This window comes from Hemicordylus capensis, chromosome 2 (genome assembly GCF_027244095.1).
Source record: "Hemicordylus capensis ecotype Gifberg chromosome 2, rHemCap1.1.pri, whole genome shotgun sequence".
Taxonomy (NCBI): Eukaryota; Metazoa; Chordata; class Lepidosauria; order Squamata; family Cordylidae; genus Hemicordylus; species Hemicordylus capensis.
Window position 1 is genome coordinate 113,287,540 of NC_069658.1, and position 23,500 is coordinate 113,311,039.

General features: G+C 40.3%; 1 protein-coding gene across 42 annotated transcripts in view; it reads right to left on the reverse strand.

Annotated features, from left to right (window-relative positions):
- The window catches only part of PTPRD (protein tyrosine phosphatase receptor type D), a 1,992,390-nt gene that overhangs the window by 237,457 nt on the left and 1,731,433 nt on the right, over positions 1-23,500 (reverse strand). For 16 of the 42 annotated variants that reach the window (XM_053297923.1, XM_053297924.1, XM_053297928.1 and 13 more), the window contains 9 exons: positions 22,623-22,733; positions 21,283-21,294; positions 18,888-19,157; positions 16,659-17,240; positions 12,880-13,013; positions 10,484-10,628; positions 7,568-7,873; positions 6,525-6,718; positions 4,430-4,456 (listed from right to left, as the gene is read on the reverse strand). In XM_053297923.1, the coding sequence (XP_053153898.1) occupies positions 4,430-4,456; positions 6,525-6,718; positions 7,568-7,873; positions 10,484-10,628; positions 12,880-13,013; positions 16,659-17,240; positions 18,888-19,157; positions 21,283-21,294; positions 22,623-22,733 (1,781 nt within the window). The remainder of the gene's footprint in view (positions 1-4,429; positions 4,457-6,524; positions 6,719-7,567; positions 7,874-10,483; positions 10,629-12,879; positions 13,014-16,658; positions 17,241-18,887; positions 19,158-21,282; positions 21,295-22,622; positions 22,734-23,500) is intronic. The other 26 variants (XM_053297952.1, XM_053297951.1, XM_053297950.1 and 23 more) reach the window with 9 other exon arrangements.

A 23,500-nucleotide genomic window follows, 5' to 3' on the forward strand; every position in this document is an offset into this window, starting at 1 on the left:
AGAGAAAAGACCACATGTTGTCCACAGATTTTATGTTTCAGCATAATCTTGCTACTCAGAGATTTCTCCACAAATCATAATATTCTTGGACATTATGATGCAAATTAGTTCAGTACTTGAATGTTGTGGATTTCTCCATCTCCTTACTGCTAACCACACCACATCTCATGCTATTATTGGAGGTATCCACACCCAAGATTGGATTTTTAGGAAGTGCAGGAGGTTGATCTGCATAAGTAGATTTAGAAATAACTAGTATTTATATTGTTGTGAAAGCACTCTTCTGGATGCTACCTATGGTCATTATGTCCATGCTTGATGTGAATTGACTCCGTAGTGTGAAAAAGATGGGCTCAGAGATAGAGTGAACTATGAGACTATTTTCACAATGGGGGAAAACAGGGCTAACGGAGTCCAGCCCAGTTTTACCCCATTGTGAGAACAACTGGGTTTGAGGATAAGCCCAGTGGTTCTATGGCAGCTACCCTGCCAAAGTAGTCCTCCCCTAAAACAAGGTTAGCGGAGTGAGCGAGCACTCTGCTAATCCCATTTTTTTAAATTGTGAGACACCGCGGTGCAGCTCTGCACTGTGGTGACTCATGTGGAGCCTCCCAGCGTCAGGAGGCTCTCCTGAATGCCCTGCACACTCACGAGGGGAGCATTCTGGGACTTCTCCACCACCCCTACCGGCTCTGTGATGGAGCCGGTAATCGTGTGGGCAGCCAGTATGGCTACCCACGTCTTGCCTCCAGATCCGGCCACCCACGTCTTGCCTCCCAATCATTTGTGGAGAGAGTGGGCTTAACTCACTCTCCCTGAGGAAACCTGTTAAGTTCTACACATTGATCATGTGTACAGCCTCAATCTCTTATTTCCAGAAGGGTATATAGCAATAGCAATAGCACTTACATTTATATACTGCTCTATAGCCGGAGCTCTCTAAGCAGTTTACAATGATTTAGCATATTGCCCCCAACATTCTGGGTACTCATTTTACCAACCTCGGAAGGATGGAAGGCTGAGTCAACCTTGAGCCCCTGGTCAGGATCGAACTTGTAACCTTCTGGTTACAGGGCGGCAGTTTTTACCACTGCGCCACCAGGGGCTCTTTACACTGCGCCACCAGGTAGCTGTTTTGTGTCACCTTAAGATTAACACATTTATTGTAGCACACACTTTTGTGAATTACAGTCCACTTCATCAGATGCATGAGATTTATTCACAGTTGGTTATAGATAAAAAATAAATGGTGAGATCTAGTGGCCATGAAATGAAAGAGGCATTCAGACAATGTTCAGACCCAATTTGAGTCAGGCACTATAGGACATTTATTTATCAGATTGGATCCATTGAAAAATATTTGATGAGTCTGATCCAATTAGATAATATACAAGGGTAATCAATACTCTCTCTGTACTGGACTGGTGTGTGTGTGTGTGGGGGGGGGGGCTTACCCGGCAAACAGGGAGGTCAGCTCCCCTTAGTTCTTCTACTGTAAGAAAACTGGTGTTCTGTGAGCAGCAGGAGTGTTATCTTAAAACACAGCCTTTCTTATCTGGCCAGTCCATAATACTCTGGGGAATGAAGTAATGTCATGAGTTTGTATCCTTTCTCAAGTGGATGACTGGGGAGGGGGCAGGAATAGTTGGCACAATTTCTTTCTCAGTAACGCACTGGGGAAAGAGACAACATTATTATGTTGCTTCCTTCTTGGGAAGGAAGCATTATGGGCTAGCTACCAGGAAAAGAAGTAGTGACTTAAAATGCAGCTCATGAGCAGCAGCACTCCTGTATTACAAAAAGCTAACTTTCTGGCCAGGTAAGGCCAACCTCTGACTGATAATACTGAACTGATTCAATGCAACCTGCACTATTGAACCGATTTGATAAGGGCTTTCCCATGTGCATTGTCAACCCAATCCACTGGGATCATATCACATCCATCCAAGCATTTTGACAATATGCAGCCTACTGTTCAGTTGCTATGACAAAGAATGGAAGCACTACCTAAGTAGCTGTGTCAAATCAATTAACATTTGCAATGTGACAGGAAACTATTGTCTTGATTCAACACTGAATTAATAGAATTAAACTTGTGATAAATTCTAATTCAGGAATTCAGTGGAGTTTCTCTTTGAAGTGTTTTTCTTGTAGATGCTGAGTCTTAAATCAGCAGGAAAGAGTGCTAAGGTATGGGAATATTGCCCACTGGTTTGTGAAAGTTGTCATATTTTACGTCAGATTTGTATCCATTAATTATTTTATGTACTGACCTGTTTGTCCTATGTCTATAGGACAGAAGGCCACTATTAGCAGATGACAGCATAAATCAGGTTGGAGGATGAAGAGGTGAAAAGATCCTCCTGACTTTAGGAGGACTGATTTTAACAGGGGCCAACAAGAAGAGACCACATCTCAAGATTCTTGTGAATATTTATGGATATTTAATTAGAAGCTCAGTGCATTTCAGCTATTAGGTTTCATAAATATTCACAGGCATCTTGAGATGTGGCCCTTCTTGTTGGCACTTTCGTAGTGTTTCCTAGCTCTTACACCCTTAACCTGGCTACTGGGAATTACAGGGATGGGTATATAGAGCCCCCGTCGGGGGGGGGGGAGGAATCTCAAATGCAACACATGTGGGGATTGCATTGCATTGTGTTGAGGGATACCTGGAGGCCAGAATAACAAGTTCCAGCCCCAGATCCCTCCGCCCTGCTCTGTGCTTCACGGAGCTGGTCTGTCCGTGTGGGCACATGGCAGGTGTGCTGAAGCCGAACTGCTAGGGGGAAGGTAAATGAAGAGCAGCCTTCTCCCCACCATGCCCTCCCTGCCTGCCCAGGGCGAATGAGACGCACCCCATTATTTCCTGAATGGATATGGGAACAGAGTCCTTACCTACAGACAGCTCCTTAAACAGCTACTCAACAACAACAGACATCATCATCAAGACACAAACACAGGAATGAGACACTGCGATAAATCCAGATGCCACTTCCCAAAACTATTACAGGACCTATTGTCAGCCATACCATTAGAGTGCTCATTACCGGCTCATTGTATTATCAACAAGTACTGCTGTTGTGAATTGTCACTGTGCTTACGTTATTTTATTTAATATTTACATATCACGATACCTTTTGAATCATGATACTTGATTTCACTGTTTAGACTTTTAAAATTCATTATTATCTACACACACTCACAGCCAACTGAGGATAACACTTCATGATGCTGATGTCTTGGCCTATAGTTCACAAATGTCTGTGCTACATACTTTTAGACAGGATCCTAACCTATGGCACCAGCACCCAATGGCAAGGAGCCATTAACATTCCATTAACAAAAAGAAAGTTGCACTCTTGGAAGGACCCCTTCTCAGAGGACAACTGTTCTCCTGTTAATGGAAGGACTTCCTGGACACAAAGCACAGTAGGGTGAAAGGTTAGGAGTCAACTCACAGTCTTTGATGTGGCCCATGACTCTGTTATTTTTACCTGATATTTGCATCTATGAGAACAACCATCCTTTACAGTAAAAACAAAAATGACAAAAATGCCTGCAATAATATATTTTTGAAAAGCTCAATTTGAGGTCTTAATAGCTGAAAATTCAGTCCTCTTGTAAATAACCCTATCAATCTCTTAGATGAAATATTCACACACACACAAATCTTAGATTGCTTTAAAAAAAATTTCATTTTCAAATGTTAAACATAGCAGATTGAGATCTTAAAACATATTAAACCTCCCAAAACCATAGGATATGTGGACAGTCACCAGGAGTTGACTGACAAGTTCTGTTTCGGTGGGGAGAACAAGAACGTAAGTGATCCACCCATAACTCGAGGGATTTTAAGTTACAACAGAATAGACAGTACGAAAAAGAGTACAAATGAAGAAGAAGCTTTTTAAATAGGTATGATGACATCTTAACTGATAATGATGAAAATGATATTCTCAATGCAACAAGCCTGTTTAAACACCACTGGCACCAGGCCAGTCTCAATGTATATTTTCACAAACATACATTTAATATGGTGTCATGTTAACTGAGGGCACCATGTTAGCACAACTCAAAAGAAAAAACCTTTTACAGCAAATATTGAAGACACTGGGCCCTGAAATGTGCTGAGTTATTAAGCAAATGGAAATGGAGAATGCTGTATCTTCTTTTAAAAACACAGGTTATTTGATCGCATTGCAAGATAGTTAGTGACAGCCACTGAACAGACAAATATGCAAATTCAGCACCATGCCAAACCCAAAAGGAAAAGAGGGAATAAAAATTCAAATGCCAAAGACAATGAATTAAGAAATTAATCCATGCATAGTGTGAAAATCAAAGTGTTGTTTTTTGGGGGGGGAGGTTAAAACGGGGGAAAAAGCCACCACAGTTTTGTTTGTTTGGCCATTCAGTTTTTACTCACATGTTCAGTAGTATCATCATATTCCCACTGATTTAGAGTAAAGAATGTTGGAAAGAAAAAAAGAAGAAATGAGGCAATACTTGAAGCCTGGTGGAGGCAACTTTATTCTTCATAGGGAAAAAGAAGTGAAAACTAGCTAGCAAAATCAGTCTGAATTTGGAAAGCCAGTTCTTAAAACAGGATTATGAATTTCAAGTTTCACACTTCTGGTACATAAATAGCAAACTACTCTTTTGTGAGGAAAGCACAGAGACCTCAGTGTGGAGGGTTATTATTGCTTGGTAATATTTTATGACTGCATTAATTCTAGCTGCTGAGATGTAACAAAAGGCTACATTTTGTTTAATCATATGCTACTAAGCCATGTTCTTTTTCATTTCTATTTTACCTTGTCAAAATTAATTCATTGCACCTGTTTAGATTAATATAGGCAATTTACATGTACTTAAAACTTCCTAATAGTAAGGAAACCTTCTGCCCAACAGCAGTCATACTCTGGTCTTTCTGTCATTTTTAAGATAGAATCTGAACTAGAGTCACAAATTATGTTCGGGGGGCAGGGGGAGAGATCTGTGTCAAAAGAGGAGGCACATCACCAACTTACTGTTTCCTTATAACAGGTTCACAATGTACCACAAGCAGTAACCGTTTAATTTTAATTGTGCTGGAAACATTTTTGTAAATCACAAAAGAGCCCAGCACACATGGTGGCAATGCCCATGCCAGCAAAATAAAGGGGATTTCAACTTCCTAAGAGTTATACAGGTTTTCTCTTTTCAGTATATTATAGATGTCATAAGTTCTTTATATCTAAATTGTTTATTTGTGTTGAGAACAGACAGGATAATATTTAGATCACATGATGGTTGCATACTGCTATCTTTCCATACTGAATTTATCTTAAATTAAAGACAATGAACTCAGATTTTCAAATTCATAACATACAAATATAGATGGATAGATATATAAAACCCAACATTTTCAGAAAAAATTTCTTGTTAACCAATCTGTTCTCTCAAAACAAAGATTCCGTATCATCTGCTACAATCTGTAAGAGAGTAGTTTCACACTGTCAGCGCATTACACTAGGAATATCTGTAACATTATTTAAACCAGACATAATATTTTATTAGATCAGCTATTCATTTAAACTATGCTCCCATATGTTTAAAATATGTCACTGACAGATTCCAAACCTACAATACCAAGCTCTAGCCTAACTATGTCCATTAGGCATGATCCTGCCAAAATGTTTGACTTCAGTGGGAAATATTTAAGTACATGGCGTTCTTAACCCTCTCATTAATATGTGTAGGACTTTAAAGGCTTAAATTTAGCTAGATCATGCCCACTGTGATAAGGATATAGTGCAACAACAACTGTGCTGAAGGTGATCCAGAATTTGATATTGCAGTTCTCCCTGATGCAGTCCTTAGAAACAGTCTAGAATGTTCTATCTAGGAATAGGATCAATATGTAAAATCGAACACGGTAATGCATTGCTTTCCCTTTTTTCTTATGAATGCACATTCCTCAAAAAATAAAAAGGAAGACTACAGACACCTAGCAGAGATATAACAGAAATAATTGGTCAATTTGGCATGGACATATTATGTTCATTATGTAGATCCCAATCTATGAATCCTTGCACATAGTTGTGAGCTTTGCACAAACTGTTAATATGCCCCCCCCCAATAAATGGTTTTTACTGTCTGATTTGCCAATAAGGATCAACTTATTAAGAAAAGACAAGGGACATCTCACCATAAGGGTGATAGATGTTGACAGCACAAAATCTCTTCACAGCATGCCACATTTCAAGTGCAATGCATATGCTCTTAGAGTCAGAATTACTCTTCCACTGCAACACAACTTAATTTGCGTAGCTCCAGAGCTAGAAGGGTGCTTCATACATGGAAAGAAGTTCTGGTGATAGTCTGAATATTTTGTTCAAAAATATTCAGGAAACCCTATTGGCAATAAACTTTGGAAAGGCAAAGAAACATCTAGCTCACTGTCTAACATGAAAAACATAGTTAGGATATCGATGTACTCATTTTCTTGTTATCTAGATGAGGAGAATATGGCTAATTACCTGCGCATCAGCCAACATGATATCCTTCAGCATGGGCTGGCCCCTAGGCTCTCCATTTTCCATCTTCACATAATGCACTTGGTATCCTCGGATTTGACCATGCTGCTTATTGGGCACTGGTGAACGCCATGACACTTTAACAGATGTAGAGTTGACAGCCTCTACCTCGACTTTGCGAGGAGGACCACTAGGAACTGGAACACATCAGTGGATAAAAGAAGAATTACAGGCACTTGTCCCAACCAACCAGAGTCTTTTCTTTTTTGCTTTTTTAAAAGGGCAGACCCACTAAGCCTTCCTTGAAGAATATAAATGAAAACACTCAACAAATCTGCTCTACATTTCAGTGAAAAGATCAAAAACCATGACTGATGCAAAAATGGAAGAAAAAAGCATTAGAGAAATAGAAAAAACATGTAAAAATGTACAAAAGCCAAGGAAGATGCTTTGAGATTCAAAGCATTACAGTACAAAGAAGTATTTTAGTAATCAAAATAATAAAAAAAAACCAAGAAGACTCTTAAAATGTTTCTGTTTTGTTTTGTTTTACAATGGGGGAACAAAAAGGCAATGGCAACTGAGCTGTCATCTTCAGTGTTCAGATGTGAGAGACATTCAGCATTCAAAATACTCTAAAGTAGGAACATCAGTTTTCCAAAAGAGATATAAATACATTACAGTACTTGTAAAGTTAGAGTTAAAATAGAAAAATTAAAAAAGCAAGGGGGGAGAAAAGGAGGAGGTAAAAAAAAAAACTCCATATATTTCCATTTTGATTTAAGAAAAAAGAGTCGGGGGAAGGACATGCTTTTTAAGCATTATATTTTCAAGTGTATTATTTTTCATAAAAACATGATTTTTTAAAAATCCCAAAGTAAAAAAATGAACGTGGACAAATGCATTTGTGTTAAAAATATATGGTAAAACCGATTTGGGGGAAAAAGATGAGCAGGGGGGAAACGAATACTCTTAGACCATACAAAGATAGCAGATTGGGAGAAAGAGTCATAGAGAGTCAAACTGATGTGTTGGAGGCAACATACCATCTTCATCTGTCCGAATCAATACAGACTCGCTCTCTGGGCCAGGTCCGACATCAGTGTGGGCTGTCACAGAAATCCGATATTCAGTCCATTTTTCCAACTGTTCCAAAAGGTACTGTGTTGTGTCCGAAGCAATTCCCAAAATTTCATGGGCCTTGTCATCTTCCCCATCAATTCCAGTGTACTTGATGGTGTAGGAAGTGATAATTCCATTCTGTTTTTCCATTGGAGGAGGCTGCCAACTTACCAAAATGCTAGTGGAGCTGGGGCTGTTGCAACTAATGTCTTGAGGAGGAGCTGATGGCTCTATTTCAGTAGTGGGTTAAAGGAGGATTTGAGTGAAAGGACAGAAGTGGTTGAAGAAAAAAAATGAACAAAAGGGAAAAAAAATAAATAACAAAGGGCAACTCAAGGAAAAATAAAAATCACAAACTTAAAAGTAGAAACTTTAGATAATCTTATGAGCCTTGGCTTATTAAAGTGAACCAACTGAAAATGAATTAACCAAAAAGTGAAAAGGGATGTGGGGGAAAATAGATGAAAATGAACCTCAATATATTGTTACCTACCTGTGATTAAACTTCTTCTTGAAATAAAAACCACAAACGTGATATACTTCTATGTGTCTATTCACCTATGATATTTTCTTATACATTTACGCGTCTCTTTCACTTTCTCTCTCTCTCTTTAAAAAGAATACCATCAATAGTTTAGATTGTCTGGCACATGGGCCAGTCAGACAGCCTTTTCCATTGTACAAAATTTTACCTAGCAGTAAGTACTGGGAAAATACAGCTGTGTTTGAAACCCAACATATCCAGTTATTATTGATAATATGTGCATGGTTTTTGTAAGCCCAAACCACCGATGCACTACTAACTGCGTGTCTTTTCTTTTAAAACAGAGTCTGCCTTGATCAAGTCAACTACAATTACATTTTAAGTAAACATTCGTTCAGACAATAGTTGTGGTCAACATATTGTAAAGCATGCAGAATCAATTAGGAGATAATGCTTCTCTTAGTCAAAGATATACCTACCATGTAAAAGTGACAGGGCTGATGATTCTGACTGTAACTTGTACTTACCCTAGGTCCAGTCCCTCTTTTATATTTTAGCTCCTCTTGGAGAAATCTTGGCTAGCAAAGAATTAAAGTCTACCAGCGATTTTATAATGTCACACACAAACAACTATCCCCACACAATGCACAAAACAGTGATGAAAAGGAAAGATTACCTACCAAAGAAAACAAAGAGTTCTAACTACATTTTATAATACTCCTAAACACCCATCATTTATATCAGGGGTGTCAAATTAAAATTGGGTGGTAGGCCAGATTTGATTCTAATTCTCTTCTGGGGGGCCGCTCACAGCCTTGTACCGCCTTCTCGCACCTACCTCATGCCACCTCGCACAACCTTCTAGCTCCCTCCGCTCCACCACCTTCTTTTGCTCACTTTCTTATTTTCTTCTCCCTTCTCCCTTCTTCCTCTTTCCCTTGCCCTGCCATTTAAATGACTGAATGCCAATTTACTTTTTACACCAAAATATGTTCAGGGGAAGGTTGAATAGATAGAAAGATAGATAGAATTTTGTATTTTTAAAAAGAAATACTTTCTAATGACTTGCATATACCAAATTTTGCATTGACAATCCTGCCACTTACTGTAGCTGAATGCACTACCTTTTACAACAGAATATGTTCAGAGAAGTAATATAAACATAACTGTAAATAAACGCCAACTGTTATTGTTTTAAAAATATTTTTAGCACACAATAATCAGATCAGTAAAGCGGAAGCCCTCCTCCTCCTCCTCCTTTTACTTTCCTTTACAGAAACCCTCTTTCCTCCTCCACAGGTGAGGAAACACAGCAGCAGTGGCTGGAAACAACCAGCCGCAGGAAGCTTCAGAGCAATACGAGGAGGCAGAGCGGAAACACTGCCAAGAGCCTTTGGATGGGACGGTTTATAAATGTGATAAATAAACAAACACACGCACACTCTGGCCAAATGGTTGGCTGCTTTTGGTCACGTGTTTCTCCTCTCCACTGCTGGTGCTTTTCTTCCTCCTGCCTCACCGGGCTCTGAAGCAGCAGTAGCGCTGCAAGGAGAGGCTGGTAGAATGGGAGCGTAGTGAGGCAACAAGGTGGAGGAAATATGAAGGAAGCAGCGGCTTGTCAGAGGCTGGGCGTTTGACACATCTTTTTTATATCAAATGATAACTCCCTGTGCAGTTGTAGTTTTGATTGTAAAAAGCAATCAAAATGGTTGCCTATTATTATGTAAACAAATATGCTTAAGACTCTGCACATTCATCTCTTTGGAGTACAAATCCATTAAGGTGGTAACCTTAGTGAATAAGTCCAATAACCTAACTAGAATTACTGAACACTAATCACACACATTGTGCATTGTTCTGGTGTGTCCATTTGACACCCTGATCACATACATATTGCTTACAAGTCCCATTGATTTAAATGTCCACTCCACAAGTCCTCTCTCTCTCTCTCTCTCTTTTGGGTGCCAACTGTATTGTTGGTTGCATTTTGGTTTGTTTTTTTAAAGAAACTGCTTCTCTGTGATACCTCTCTATGAGAGTATAACACATATATTTTCTTGGGATCTATGTGACTTCAGAGCAAAGAATGTTTGCTTTGGAGGGCTTAAGCTAGTCAAAAACATTTTGGGACATCACAGAATTCTTCTAAATATGCTTATGGTTCTTCTAAATCTACCTACCTACAAACTGTCTCTCACACAGAAAAAGAACATACAGAGGAAAACATGTAAGGAGTTATTTACATAGAGATTCCATCTGTGCAGCTGTAACTGAAATTTCCCCCCCACTTGCTTGTCAACTAGGTTGTCAACAAGTATAAGGAAGACAAATGAAATAATCATGGAGAGACACCTACTTGACTGCATTGTTCTAGCTGAGATTTCTGCTGTTGAAGCACCGAGGCCTTGTGGAGAGCGGGCAGAGAGACGGAAGTAATACAAACTATTTGGTTTTAGGCCTTGTAAGTGGTAAGATGTAGCTGGATCAATAGAAATCCGCTGCTAAATAATGTCAGAGAGAAGAAGGAATGGAATGAATGGGTGAAGATATTTGGAATTTTGTTTAAAAAGAATAATTGCTAACATCCTACCGTAAAGCCTCTACTTATAAGCAAGAGCTACTTGGAGGCTACTGGAAACACTGTGTGTTAACAGTTCCACATTGCAGCCATATTATCTGAGAGCCACTTTCCACACAAATCAGGCTCAATGGGTGGAATTCCATGCCAGATAGAGCTGTTACCACATGAAATGTTTCCAGTGATTTCCACCTGCTAGCTGTAGGATTTTAAAGTAAAACAATTTAAATGGACTTAAATTCCCATTAAGTGCATTAGGCTGTAGATGGACATCTTCTCCAAGATAATTGCTATGTTTTAAGACGTATTAGAGTTTGTGGTGTGAATCACATGATGGAAAAGTTATTAGAAGCAAATAAAGCAAACATGAACATATAGAAGTATGTAAGCATTTGCAGGAGCTGTTTATCACTAAATAAATGTCAATACGACAATGCACCAACAATTAAATATGTATCTCTATAGTGATGAGTATATCTGTTATAGAAATCCAGATGGCCATTTTTGAGGAGAAGTTTTTTTGGAATGCACATGGAACTACAGTTAGTCTAAAATGCTTACATTGCACGATCCTTATAATATAAATATCAACAGGAATCTGTGATCGAAGCACATGGAGAGCATAGACAAGACCACTCAGTTTCTCAAGGAATTCAAATATAAAATTATAACTAATAGGAGAGTGAATATATGTCTAGTGGTTATGATTTCCATACACTGAACCCCTCCAATACAAGACAGTATCACAAGAGATGAATATGCTTGGTGCTTGGCATTCTCTGGATATATACCCTGAGACACTCTGTATTTCCACCTGGGTTCTTTGTTTGGTAATGTAGCATCACCCCACAGATTTATATGAATGCATATGTGTTTAAGAAGAACAAAATAAAATAAATATAGAAATAACATTTGTTGAAAGCCACAAAGAAACTAAAAGTTAACCTTAATCATAAGGTAGCAAGGCTCTACACATGATCAGTGTGCAGAGCTGAAAGGGGTTCTGCAGGGAGAGCGGGTTTGACCTGCTCTCCCCGGAGACTATCATGCACCCCTCCTCGGGCAGGCAGATCGGCAGCCCAGATGAGCAGCAGCTTGGCTCCGGTGCTCCCGTGCCTGGCCGTGGTTCGCCCTGCAGCTCTGGGGGTCAGGCGAAGGGAAGTGCCGCCATGCAGTGCCCTGCCGCCCGGAGCCCCAGTAATGCACCGTGCGCATGTGCGTTGCATTCCTGGGCCCGCCTCTCCTCTTCCTCCCTCCCTGAGTGTGCCTGCCCTGGCTGCGGGTACACACAATTGCAGCAACACATAATTGCTGAAATGGGGTTAACAATCATAAATGAGGTGAACTTGCTCCATTAACCTCATTTAAGGGGCAGAGTATTTAGGCGAGCAGGTCTAGTGGTAGCAAGCATGACTTGTCCCCTTAGCTAAGCAGGGTCTGCCCTGGTTGCATATGAAAGAGAGACTAGAAGTGTGAGCACTGTAAGATATTCCCCTCAGGGGATGGAGCTGCTCTGGGAAGAGCAAAAGGTTCCACGTTCCCTCCCTGGCTTCTCCAAGATAGGGCTGAGAGATATTGCTGCTTGCAACCTTGGAGAAGCCACTGCCAGCCTGTGAAGACAATACTGAGCTAGATAGACCAATGGTCTGATTCGGTCTATGGCAGCTTCCTATGTTCCTATGAGCTTGCTGCCATTGAGTTCCCACAAGCGAGCATAACCTGGCTTTGCTCATTCATGAGAATCGCCTCACTGTATTTTATCTTTTTAAAATGTGGAAAGTTCACATTCGATCAAACAGACTCTTAGCATCCACTTTTTCTCTCATTCAACATATTGTTGATATCTATAATACAACAAATTTGACAGTTCCATTAGAGTTGCAGCTAGATTTTATCTTAAGTGAAATTCAAGGTGAATTTGGAGATGCTGTTTGAACAAATATTCCTAGGAACTGGAAGGGAGCTACGTCTTAAAACTTAGATAAAATGCAATAAAGTTAAGTTTCATTACACTGTGTCCCCAAGCAGCATTACAAATGAAACCCTAACAACAACTCTGAAAGAGTGTTATTCCAAGGTCATAATTGGTGCAAATTTAGAAATGCAAGTGTAAATTGGTGAGTTTTACAGTAATTCCAAAAAGTTTGTAAAAGGTGAACAAATTGTTGACTTACTTCTTCTCCGTGCTCTCCATCTTTGTAAACGAGATCATAGTTGGAGATTGTGTCCGACCGTGGAGGGGTCCAAGAAAGTAATATGCTTGTTTCAGATTCGGGTTCAGCTTTAAAATTCAGTGGCTGTCCTGGTACTGAAGCAGAAGTAGACAATATCAGCAAAGGGTTCCCCCCCCCCACTATACATTTACTTAAAAACCAAAGGAACCCTGAATGGTGATTCCTTACTACCATATTCCATCCTTTTCAAATGCAGACTGCTGCTCAAATCCTGCTGATAGACAAAGTATGTACTCTCACCTCACTTTTATTGCACATTAAAAAGCAGCAATCCAAGCATGTTTTGTCTTTTTCTGTACGTGTGTGTTTGTTCAGTTAGGAAATTATTATCCACCTCCCAATATCTAGTCCTGTTTGTTATTATAGTTATTGGGGATTGAGTATATGTCCTTACTTTGTTGAACTTTTTTTTTTTAAATGGGACCAGATGTGTGACCCACAAATGGCAATCCCCTGAGTCTGAGTGTGGGACCTAAACTGGGGACTTGGAATTAAATTCCTGCTCAGCAATGAAGGTCACTGGGTAGCCTTGGCTGAGCTACTACCTCTTTGACTAAGCTACCCAAGGACTGTTATAAGGATGAAATGGCTCCATATTGATCATCGTGGAGATCTGCTGTGTTAAAAATAAGATGAGAAGTTGTTGGTTGATATTCTGTGCAGTGATTATTAGTATTAGGCACCCGTTGCAGCTGCTGTACACCTAGAAAGGCAGCCCCCAAGGTGCCCCCAACAGGGTAGCTATGGAAGAACTTGAAGCAGCTTCTGGGCAGTCATACAGCACTAATTCCAATGGAAATGATGGGAGTAGCACTGTGCAATAGGGACATTATTCGGTGCCGGCGGGGGTGGTACTTTAAGGGCAGGGGATGGTGTACTCATCCCTCCCACTGCATTTCCCCCACCGGTGCTCCGTTATTTTAAAGCCCCTCAGGGCAGCAGCATTCCTCCCTGCTGCCCCGTTTCCCTCATCGGCCGGAATTAGCGACCGCGCATGCACCCGTCGCGCACGCATGCAATGGGAGCACATGCGGTATCTACTTCCGGCTGATGAGGGAAACGGGCAGCAGGGAGGAATGCTGCCGCCCCAAGGGGCTTAAAAATAACGGAGCGCCGGCGGGGGAAATGCGGCAGGAGGGATGAGTACACCCTCTCCCGCCCTTAAAGTACCACCCCCGCTGAAATGCCGAACCCCATCCTAGAGCCGAAACGTTTCGGAGGCCTTTATAATGGCTTCCAAAATCTTTTGGGCTCAAGCCTACTGTGCAACAGGCTGGAAGTGGTTTTAAGTTATTCCAAAACTGCCCCATCATGCTACACCATCGGGGCTGCCTTTTAAACTATGCACCAGTCCCAGCGGGTCCCTAACATCAACATTCTACTGCACTGAATGTCAGCCACTGTAAAGGGAATTTTTACAAAACGGTTTGCTACCAGGCACAAGCAGAGGTTCAACTAGGTAATTTTGGAGCCTGGACACACACACCCCAACTGCCATAAGCCCATAAGTGGGCTTATGAGTTTTTGGGTGGGGTTTTTTTTTGGCAAAATAAGCAACCTTTTCCCCCTCCCTCCCTGGTTTTACACAGCATTCTTGAGCACACAATTCCCATTGTTTAAAAGTGTAAATTATTATGTTTAACTAAAAACCAAAAAAGACCAGTCTGCTTCAAATTAATTGCACAGAGCTCTCCCATCCTGCCCTACATCTGTTCCAGATATCAAAGCCCTAGGTCAAGTCTTTCCAGGAAATCTAAAGGGTTGGTAGAAAACATGGGGCACTTCACCCCTTTTTATGAAGGCAAAGGGTAGATCCCTCCACATGGGGGTGGAATGATGGTCTAGGGTGCGGGTGGGGGGTCTTCAGTTCCAAATGCTTTTTGTAATTTTCTACCATGAAACCATTCACTTATAGAACTTTTTAAAAAGTTTAAATCTCCATCCCACAATCAATTTACTAATCTTAAATTACATATACAGAGCTCTCCCATCCTGTCCTGCATCTGTGTCAAATATCAAAGCCATAGGCCAAGACATCTCAGAAATACACTAAGAGAAAGGGAAATAACCTATACAAGTCCCATATAATCCCACCCACACACCTTCTGGATGGCTCCCATGAGGAAAGAGGCACAGAACACATGCAGGCAGTGGTGAGGGAAGCAGAGCAGAGGGCTTGATCAAGTCTGACGGCAGCCAGCACTGGCCCCCTGCCTCCCAAGCACAGCCCTCTGTTGCTAGGCAGCCTTCATCCATGCTGCTGAAGAGTCACAAGGCAGGAAGAGGCTTCTGTGCTAGCCCTGCCCACCCACCAAACAGCTGATTGGCAGATGGGGGAGTGGGGCTAGCAGCAGCAGCCTCCCAGAAGGCAGCAACAGTGTGTTCGGGGAAGGGAGGCATTGCAGAGCCCCACACTGGCAGCCATGCAGTGAAGAAATTACCATGCTGGTTATTGGCAGGTGTGCTGCTGGGGCCCTCCAGGGTAGCAGGGAGGCTGAGGCCCCGGACCTGCGCCCTGAGGTCTGGGCCTAATGGTGCCTCTGAGCACGTGAAAGCTTCCATTCAAGATATGCTCTATTTCTCGTAGCTTTGCTAATATTTTATATAGGAAGCATTATGGTGCATATTAATACAGAACCTTGGAGAAGTTGTATTTGATGCAACTGGACAACCTGCTTATCCAATGTGTCCATTTACCATTATTCAGGTAAAGAAAGGGGGAAAAGCTTCTGAAGGAACTCAGGAAGAAGATTGTAACAACTCCATACAGGTAGCACTTGTTATTTATCGGGGTTCCGTTCTCGCCTATAGGCAGAAATACGGAAACCACAAACCACAAAATATTGCATCAATGGGAATTGAGGGCAGGGGTTAGGTTCCTAAACAAAAAAGGGAGCCAAAAAGCAAGGGGGTGGGGAGAGAGAGAAATAAGAGAAGAAAAGGACACTACCTTATTCTCCAGGTAATTAATGCCACCCCCCATGGTAAAATATTCACCAAAATGGTTTTTATTTTATTTTTATTAATAGCCATAAAATGACTCTCTGCTGGAAAATGGAACCTGGCCACTCAAATGGCCACTCAAAACCACAGATAGGTGAATTTCACCTATTTTTATACCTGCAGTTAAAGAAGCTGGGTCTCAAAGACCCAACTGCAGATACATGAAACTGCGGTACTGAGTCTGCAGGTAATGAGGGCCACCTGTATTTAGGAGAGAACAGGTAAGTTAGAAATGAGAAAAATAGGCTTCAAGCATATCCATATTTCAAATATACAGATGTAAAGCAAAAATGACTTAAGAGAACACTAGCAAATAAAAAAGGTAACATCATGAAAAATACTCTATGTGAAAAAAGGATTTTAAAGGGGGAAAAATCTAAAAAAACCACCCAAACCCGGGGAAACAAATGAATAATGCTAATGAACAGAAAGAGACAATTACATCTGTTAAGTTACACTGCTAAATCCATGCATACATGTACAATTGTTTTGGAACTACGCATTACTGAATAAATGTCATGGTAATCAGAAAACAGTAGGGTCGCAATGCAAGAAAACATATTACTCTGGATTTCCAATTCACTTTAAATTTTCAGTACACTTTAAAACCTCATACATGAAGCTTATTTATGTCCACCTCTGGCTGAATTGCTTAGAACAACTCCCAATACCCAATGCTAATTCTCAGTGCAATTCACCATAACGTTTCCTCTTACCTCCTGTCTGAGTGATGACTTGAATGTCACTAGAAAGAGGTCCATCTCCAACTGAGGTAAATGCAAGAACCTTCACAGAGTAGGTTTTCTGTGGTATTAGATTCCCAATGGTTGTGATATGGCTGTCAGCCACATTATGCTTCAACCAACTATTGACATGTTGGGAGGGGTCCATGGTATAATAAACTCTGTAACCTTGTATTTGGCCATTTGGCTCCTCTGGTTCTTCCCACTGCACCAAAATAGTGGTTGAACTCAACATGCGAGCCTGTACATTGCGTGGTGCACTAGACGGTGCTTGCTCTGAGGTCCGTGTTGACACAGGTTCACTGGCTGGACCCCGTCCAATGTTATTTACAGCAACTACTCTGAACTCATACTCAGAATATGGACTTAAACCGGCAACACTGTATCGTGTTGTGGCCACTCCATCAATTTCTTTATAAGGTTCCTCAGAGCTTTTGGGTTTATGCTGGATTATGTAATAAGACACTGGCTCAGGGTTTCCAGAATCCCAAGTCAAAGTAATGCTTGTTGCTGTGCTTTCTGTCACAACAGGAGTTCCTGGAGGTTTAGGTAAGGCTGGAAAAACAGAAAAAGAAGATAAATGCAAAGCATGACTAATCAAGCAAAGAAAGCAGTGTGACAAATAAATCAAAGGAAATCTCTAACAAGTTTTGAAAAGGTACAGATTATTTACTTGAAAAGTCTAACAGAGGGACGAGGAGTCTGCTATTTTGTTCATATTTGCCAGAACAAACAAAGCAAACAAACAAAAGCAAAATTCCATGTAAAGGCACTTTGCTATAAAGTTAAGCATACTTTGACTGATTTGTTGGTACTCAAACCATATAAGATAACCCACTATTGATATTATTAATGAACCTCAAGTTAGCTAAAAGAAAGTTAGCTAAAATAAATAAGACTAGCTGGGCCTGGCGCAGAACATCAGCGCCTCCAGCCGGCCCACCCACTGCCACTGCCTGTTTCTCCCCAATGCCCCTGCTGGCTCACCCGGTTTTCTGGCCGACCACCTGGCTTCTTCTCGCCCCCCCCCCCCCCGCTTTCTGGATGGCCACCACCTCCTTTTCCTCCTGGCAACCGGGCTGGCCTGCCTCCTCCTCCTGCTTCCTACTATTTTCTCCTCCATCCTGTTCCCGTTGCTATCTAGACAGCTGTTAGCAAACTCTCGTGAGAGCTGCCACACATAGGATTAGCGATGGGTACATTTAAGATAATTAAATATATGGATAGAAAAACTGTGTCTGTCTGTGCCTGTGTTACATCTTCAGGTAGGCAATGCAGCATTTAAAAAATAAGTTGTTTTCTCTTTTAGTACATATAATTTGAACTGTGAAGTTTTCTTGAATTATCTTCTTGAAGTTTAAAATTTTTTCTAAACAGAAGTGTCAGAAATAGCCACAATGATTCCAAATTTATGAAACAAATGTTCTGGGCTCCCCGAGCAACAGCTTAGGAAAAAAGCAATATTGCTTAGAGCTTAATTTTAATGTTAGGCTTTGGGCCAGGCATGTAGATAGAAAATAAAGGAAGCATGTCATGTGCTAAAGTACAGTAATTAGGAAGCACCAAAAGCTTTTTAACAAATCTGTGAGACAGGCAGAGACTTGCATTTTGGGCGGTATACAAATAGGTTAAATAAAATAAAAATAAATAAAATAAATGTTTGGCCTTCAAGCATGTGTCAACTAACACAATAAGTGGGAAGGAATGGAAGTTCTTTCTTTCATAGAAAGAAAATTATAGGAGGGGAACTTTCTGTGAGCACACCCCTTCTATGAACAGGAACCTCTGTTCACACAGTGTAAGGTTAGAATCCTACAAGCCAGTGTTAACTAGCCATCCACACATCATATGGAGGGATATGTAAATATTCCACAGTTCTGTGGAGAAGATCAGAATTTGAAACAGATTTTTTAGAACCTCAGTTTTCATTGTTTAAAAGTGTGTGTGTGCGTGCACTGCCCGTGTCATATCAGAAGTCAAAGGGGCCTCAGCAGGATGTCTATCAGTCAGGAGACGAGATTCCCATGAGCTGCAGAGTTTCAATTTCCTTTCCATGACTGGAGAAGCAATGTAAAATGAGTGAACACACAAAAATATGTATAATTTTCAGATTCTAACTTGTCTCGCTAGAAAAATGATTTACTACGGTGCAGAATTTGTAGATTTTTAATAGCAGGACAGCCCTGATCATACGAAAGGTACCTTTGACAGTTATCTGTGCTATTGCTTCTATAACACCAAGAGTGGACATGGCCACACAGGTGTAATTGGCAGATTGCCTGACATCATTTAGCTCCAGGACATTCCTTCCTATCGGCATATCATCTTCCGGTGTCAGATCTTCAGCCCCCAACATCCATTTCACATATGGCATTGGTGAACCCACAGCAACACAGGTGATGTTAACGCTCCCTCCAGGCATGATCTCATGGTTGGTAGGTGGGATTGAGAACCTTGGGGGGACCCGACGGACTGGAATGAAACAAAAGAAAAGCTAATAACCTATACAAAAAGGAGGATTATAGGTCTTGCAAAGGACTGCATGCATTTATTGTATGTATACAATTAAAGACTTTAATTGTCACTCTTATTTGCCAAAAAGAAATTATAGACTATACAGGTACTGTATATTGTCTGCACAAGAAGGAAATTATTTTACAATTACTCAAACATTTAGTCATATTCATACAAACGTTGTTTCAGACCTAGCAGAGCCCCACAATTGACTAGCTACATACTAACAATACACAAACACCATGCAAAAAAATACACATACACATATATATGCATGTATATTCTGTATGCATATGTATACATATATATGCACAGAAGAAAACTGGAGGATCAACAGCATGCTTGAGTTGAGTATCAAAACCAACTTCAATGCTGCACACTTCCAGCTGATGTGAAGAAATGTGCTACAACACATTGTCACATCACAGCCCTGAAACACATCACCTACAGTACACTGAAAATGCAATTCTGATTTGCTTTCAGACTCAAAAAGTGGATGCAGCCTCAAGACCTCACACTAACACTGAAACAAATGTAATAATATATATAAATATATATATAACCACAGGAGAAGGAACAAGGCAAAGCCAGTATGAGTACTGGATTTGGTCATGCAGGCAAGCAAATGACAGAGTCTATAGGGAATCATGCTTAGGAAATAATCATTGGAGAGGAACATTTGTACAACAAAACAAAAGGAAGGAAAAATCATATTGGGAGAGAGGAGGGAATTCAAAAATGTGGGGGCAAGATAGTTTGAAAGAAACAGGGGTTTAAATAGAATAGAACTGGAAGTAGGAAGATACTTGATTAAGCCTAGGATTGTTATGAAGCAAGTGTAAGGTGATGGGGAAGGAGCAGAACATTAAACATTCCAGGTTCCACAGTGTTCACATAGAAGGGAAAGCAAAATAAGCTGCTAGGATTAATACTAGTATTAAATGCAGCTCTAAGGGTACAAAATGAGGGACAGTATATCTAAAACACATAGCAGCAGGGCACTGAATTAAGAGAGTGGTTAATATTTAAGCAAACACAACATCAAGAAAATTACCAGGCAATAACAGATCAGTGTTCCTGCTTCAAATATTCTGTGTGTGTGTGTGTGTGTGTGTGTGTGTGTGTGTGTACGTGCGCGCATGTGTGTACATGCATGTATGGTGGAGAGGGAGAGCAATAGAGGTTTTGACTCAGACCTTTCATGGGATAAGGGACTCTATGCTTTACTTATTTGGGCTTAGGAACAAGAAGCTCATTTTCAAGTTTCTTCAATTCAGCAAAACAAACAAACAAATACACAAATTGCTATAGTCCCAATCCACAGAAAGTCATGTTTCAGCCTCATTAGCCTGAGTGGGCTAGGTTAGCCACAACTAATTTGGTCTATTGATTTCAATGGGACCTAAACAAGACAAACCTCCAATGGACTGGGAAAGTACAAAATAAACATTGCATTATATTGAACCATTTTCAATGGATTGAGATAAAAGTCTGAAATTTCTATGGAGGGGCTTATTGTGATGGCCTGGTGAGTGAATGGAAAGGGCATAGGGAGAACAAAGAGCAAAGCATGCCTTTAGCAGCCAATTGACAGAGGTCACACAAAGCAAGTGACGGGGAATGAAGAATTTGGAGTACCAAACAGAATAGAGGTGTTTTTTTGGTTGTTGTTTAGAGAAGAAGAAAAAAAAAAAAACACAGGAGAAGTTTTAGTCTTCATGCTTGGGCTGCTTGAAGGAGCAATTGCAGGAAGTCATTCCTGGATCAGCAGGCATCAGTAACAGAAATTAAAGAGAAATCAAATGGGGAAAGCAGGAACACTGACCAAACCGACAAGGCCTTAAAGTGTTAAAAGTGTTACAGGTCTGTCATGCATCCTGGCTCTCTCCCTTGCTCATCATGCACAACAGTTAGATACAAGCACACATTAGAAGCCATGACCAGGGCATTCTCTGCTTAAACAGAACAGTAACTTAAAAATAAAAAGGCCACAATGCAGCTACATTCATTTCATTTGTATTCTTTGTTATTGGTTTAATTAATAGTTTTGTAAGGTGGGTAAAAAAGTAAAAAACACACCAACCTTCTCGCAGCTCTGAGGGATGTAGGGGGTTTGATGCAGAACACAATGAAATGAGGAAAGGAGAAAAACAAGGGAAACACAGAGAGAGTAAAAAGGCCATATCAAGGCTTTCAACTGCTACTTGAACATCTTTTACTTCCTCTAATCAAACCTTCCTACCTTAGCTCTGAACGTTAGCAATTTCTTGCAGCTATCATGATGTTAGAATCTAGCATCGTTTTGAATTTTCCCCCCTTCAGATAATAACGGCACACATGCCTCATGCAAGACAGTATTTTGAAAGGAAAAGGATCAAATAGCTTTCCAAGGAGGCCAGAATAACCTTACAACACTTTCTAGCCAGAAAACTAAATCAATGTTTTTCTTTTATTTTTTAAAAATATGTATAGTATCCCTCACACTAAAGTAATGAGCTGAAAGCTGTATGAGTTAAAATCTTTCATTTCTTCATTGCCCATCAAATCAACCTTTCGCTTTGAAGGTAGATAGAATTATACAGGTATATTTTGGAAATTATGCTTTTTACATACAGAATGCTGTTAAGAGGCAGACACTGGAAACTGTGCCCAAAAGGAATCACTTTAAATATATATATATATATATAAAATCGAAAGGAACACTTCTATAGATTTTTAAATCAATCATGCCTGCTATTATACTCTAATTCACATCTATCAGAAAAACATGTTCTACACCTCACATCCCATCTCATTGGTTTCCTTCAAGTAAAAAACAGCTAGTTCATTACAGCAGTGCCAGGGATTACAGGAAACGGCAAGGCTTCCATTTACGATAACTATAAGAAGTTTCCATAAGAAAGAAATTAAGCTGTTCTTAAAAGAAAAAGAAGGCTATACCACTGTCTTTCCCACTACAGATTTCCAAGCTAAGAACTTTTCCTTTACACTCAGCAGCAGAGGTCACGTGGCTACACAGCTCAACACCCTGAATTTCAATTAGAACTAAATTAGTTGCACAGCAAGCAATCACATTAGGAATTTAAACAGAACAAACCAAAGAAACAGAAAAACCCAAAAATAAATGCAACGTTCAGGTCAAGAATCAATGCAGGAAAAGTAGAAGTCAAGATGTAAAAACGAAGGCATACTTACAAACCTTAAGCCACAGGGGCAGATTGGACTGAAAAGCGCCTTTATTCATATCAGGTTTTTTTTGTTTCAAATCTCATTCCTCTAAGCTTTAAAAATATTTTTCTTACTGCTATTTTTTTCTGTCTCGACATTTTGTTTACTACTGTAGTTATGGCATAGATCCCAAGAGTATCTTAACATCCCTTGAGTTTGAACGAAGATAGGATGCCAGGGTTATGTCATTCCTACCTCTGACATATAGATTGGCAGGGGCAGAATAGCGTGTACCAGCACTGTTGGTTGCAACACATTCATATTTGCCTTGGTCAGATTCTTCACTCAGTTCGATTTGGAGGGCACCTGTATGGATATAAAATACATTGCCAGAGAGACTGTCAAAGAAGGGTTTTCAAGCTCCTAACTACACACCACGTAATAATCATGAAAAGCCCTGTATGCGAAGGTCCACTCAACGTCGGTTCACTTTCTCGCTACAGTGGCACAGACAAAAAAAAAATGATGTGATGAAAAAAACAAAGAGATTATTTTTTTCACACCATCAATGCTAGCACAGGAAAACAATCTGCATTTGGCAAACAATTCTCTAGCACAATACTGTTTCTCCTAGACTATTAAAATGAAGATGGGTGAGACTGCTTCAAGGAAGTATGGCTTCAAAATAAAAGAAAGGAGATTAGGAGGATCACTGGGTTGTTACCGTTTATTAAAATTCATTTTATTTATTTGTGCAACAAAAGTAATACAAAAGGTGGCACTTGGCAAAAAAAAAAGTGAGAAGATGGGTTTCAAGAAAGTCTTCCGCTGAAGAAGGCCAAAAATATGCAGCGAGTACAAAAAAAAGGCTGCTTGAAGTGAAAAAAAAAAGAAACGGAATTAGTCATTTATAGTAATCAAAATATTCTTTTAAAGAAATAAAACTCCCTTAAAGACATGCAGATTGGTAAGAAAAAGAAAGACATTTCGCCACAACTTACAATCTTTTAGTGCATTTGCTGAAAAACAAGAGCAGTTGAATTAGAAGGCAAAAAAAATGTTTAAAAGCATGGCCCAAGCCAACAAGTAAGAAGCAACCAACCACTGCTGAGGACCTCAGGATGGCCCCCCTA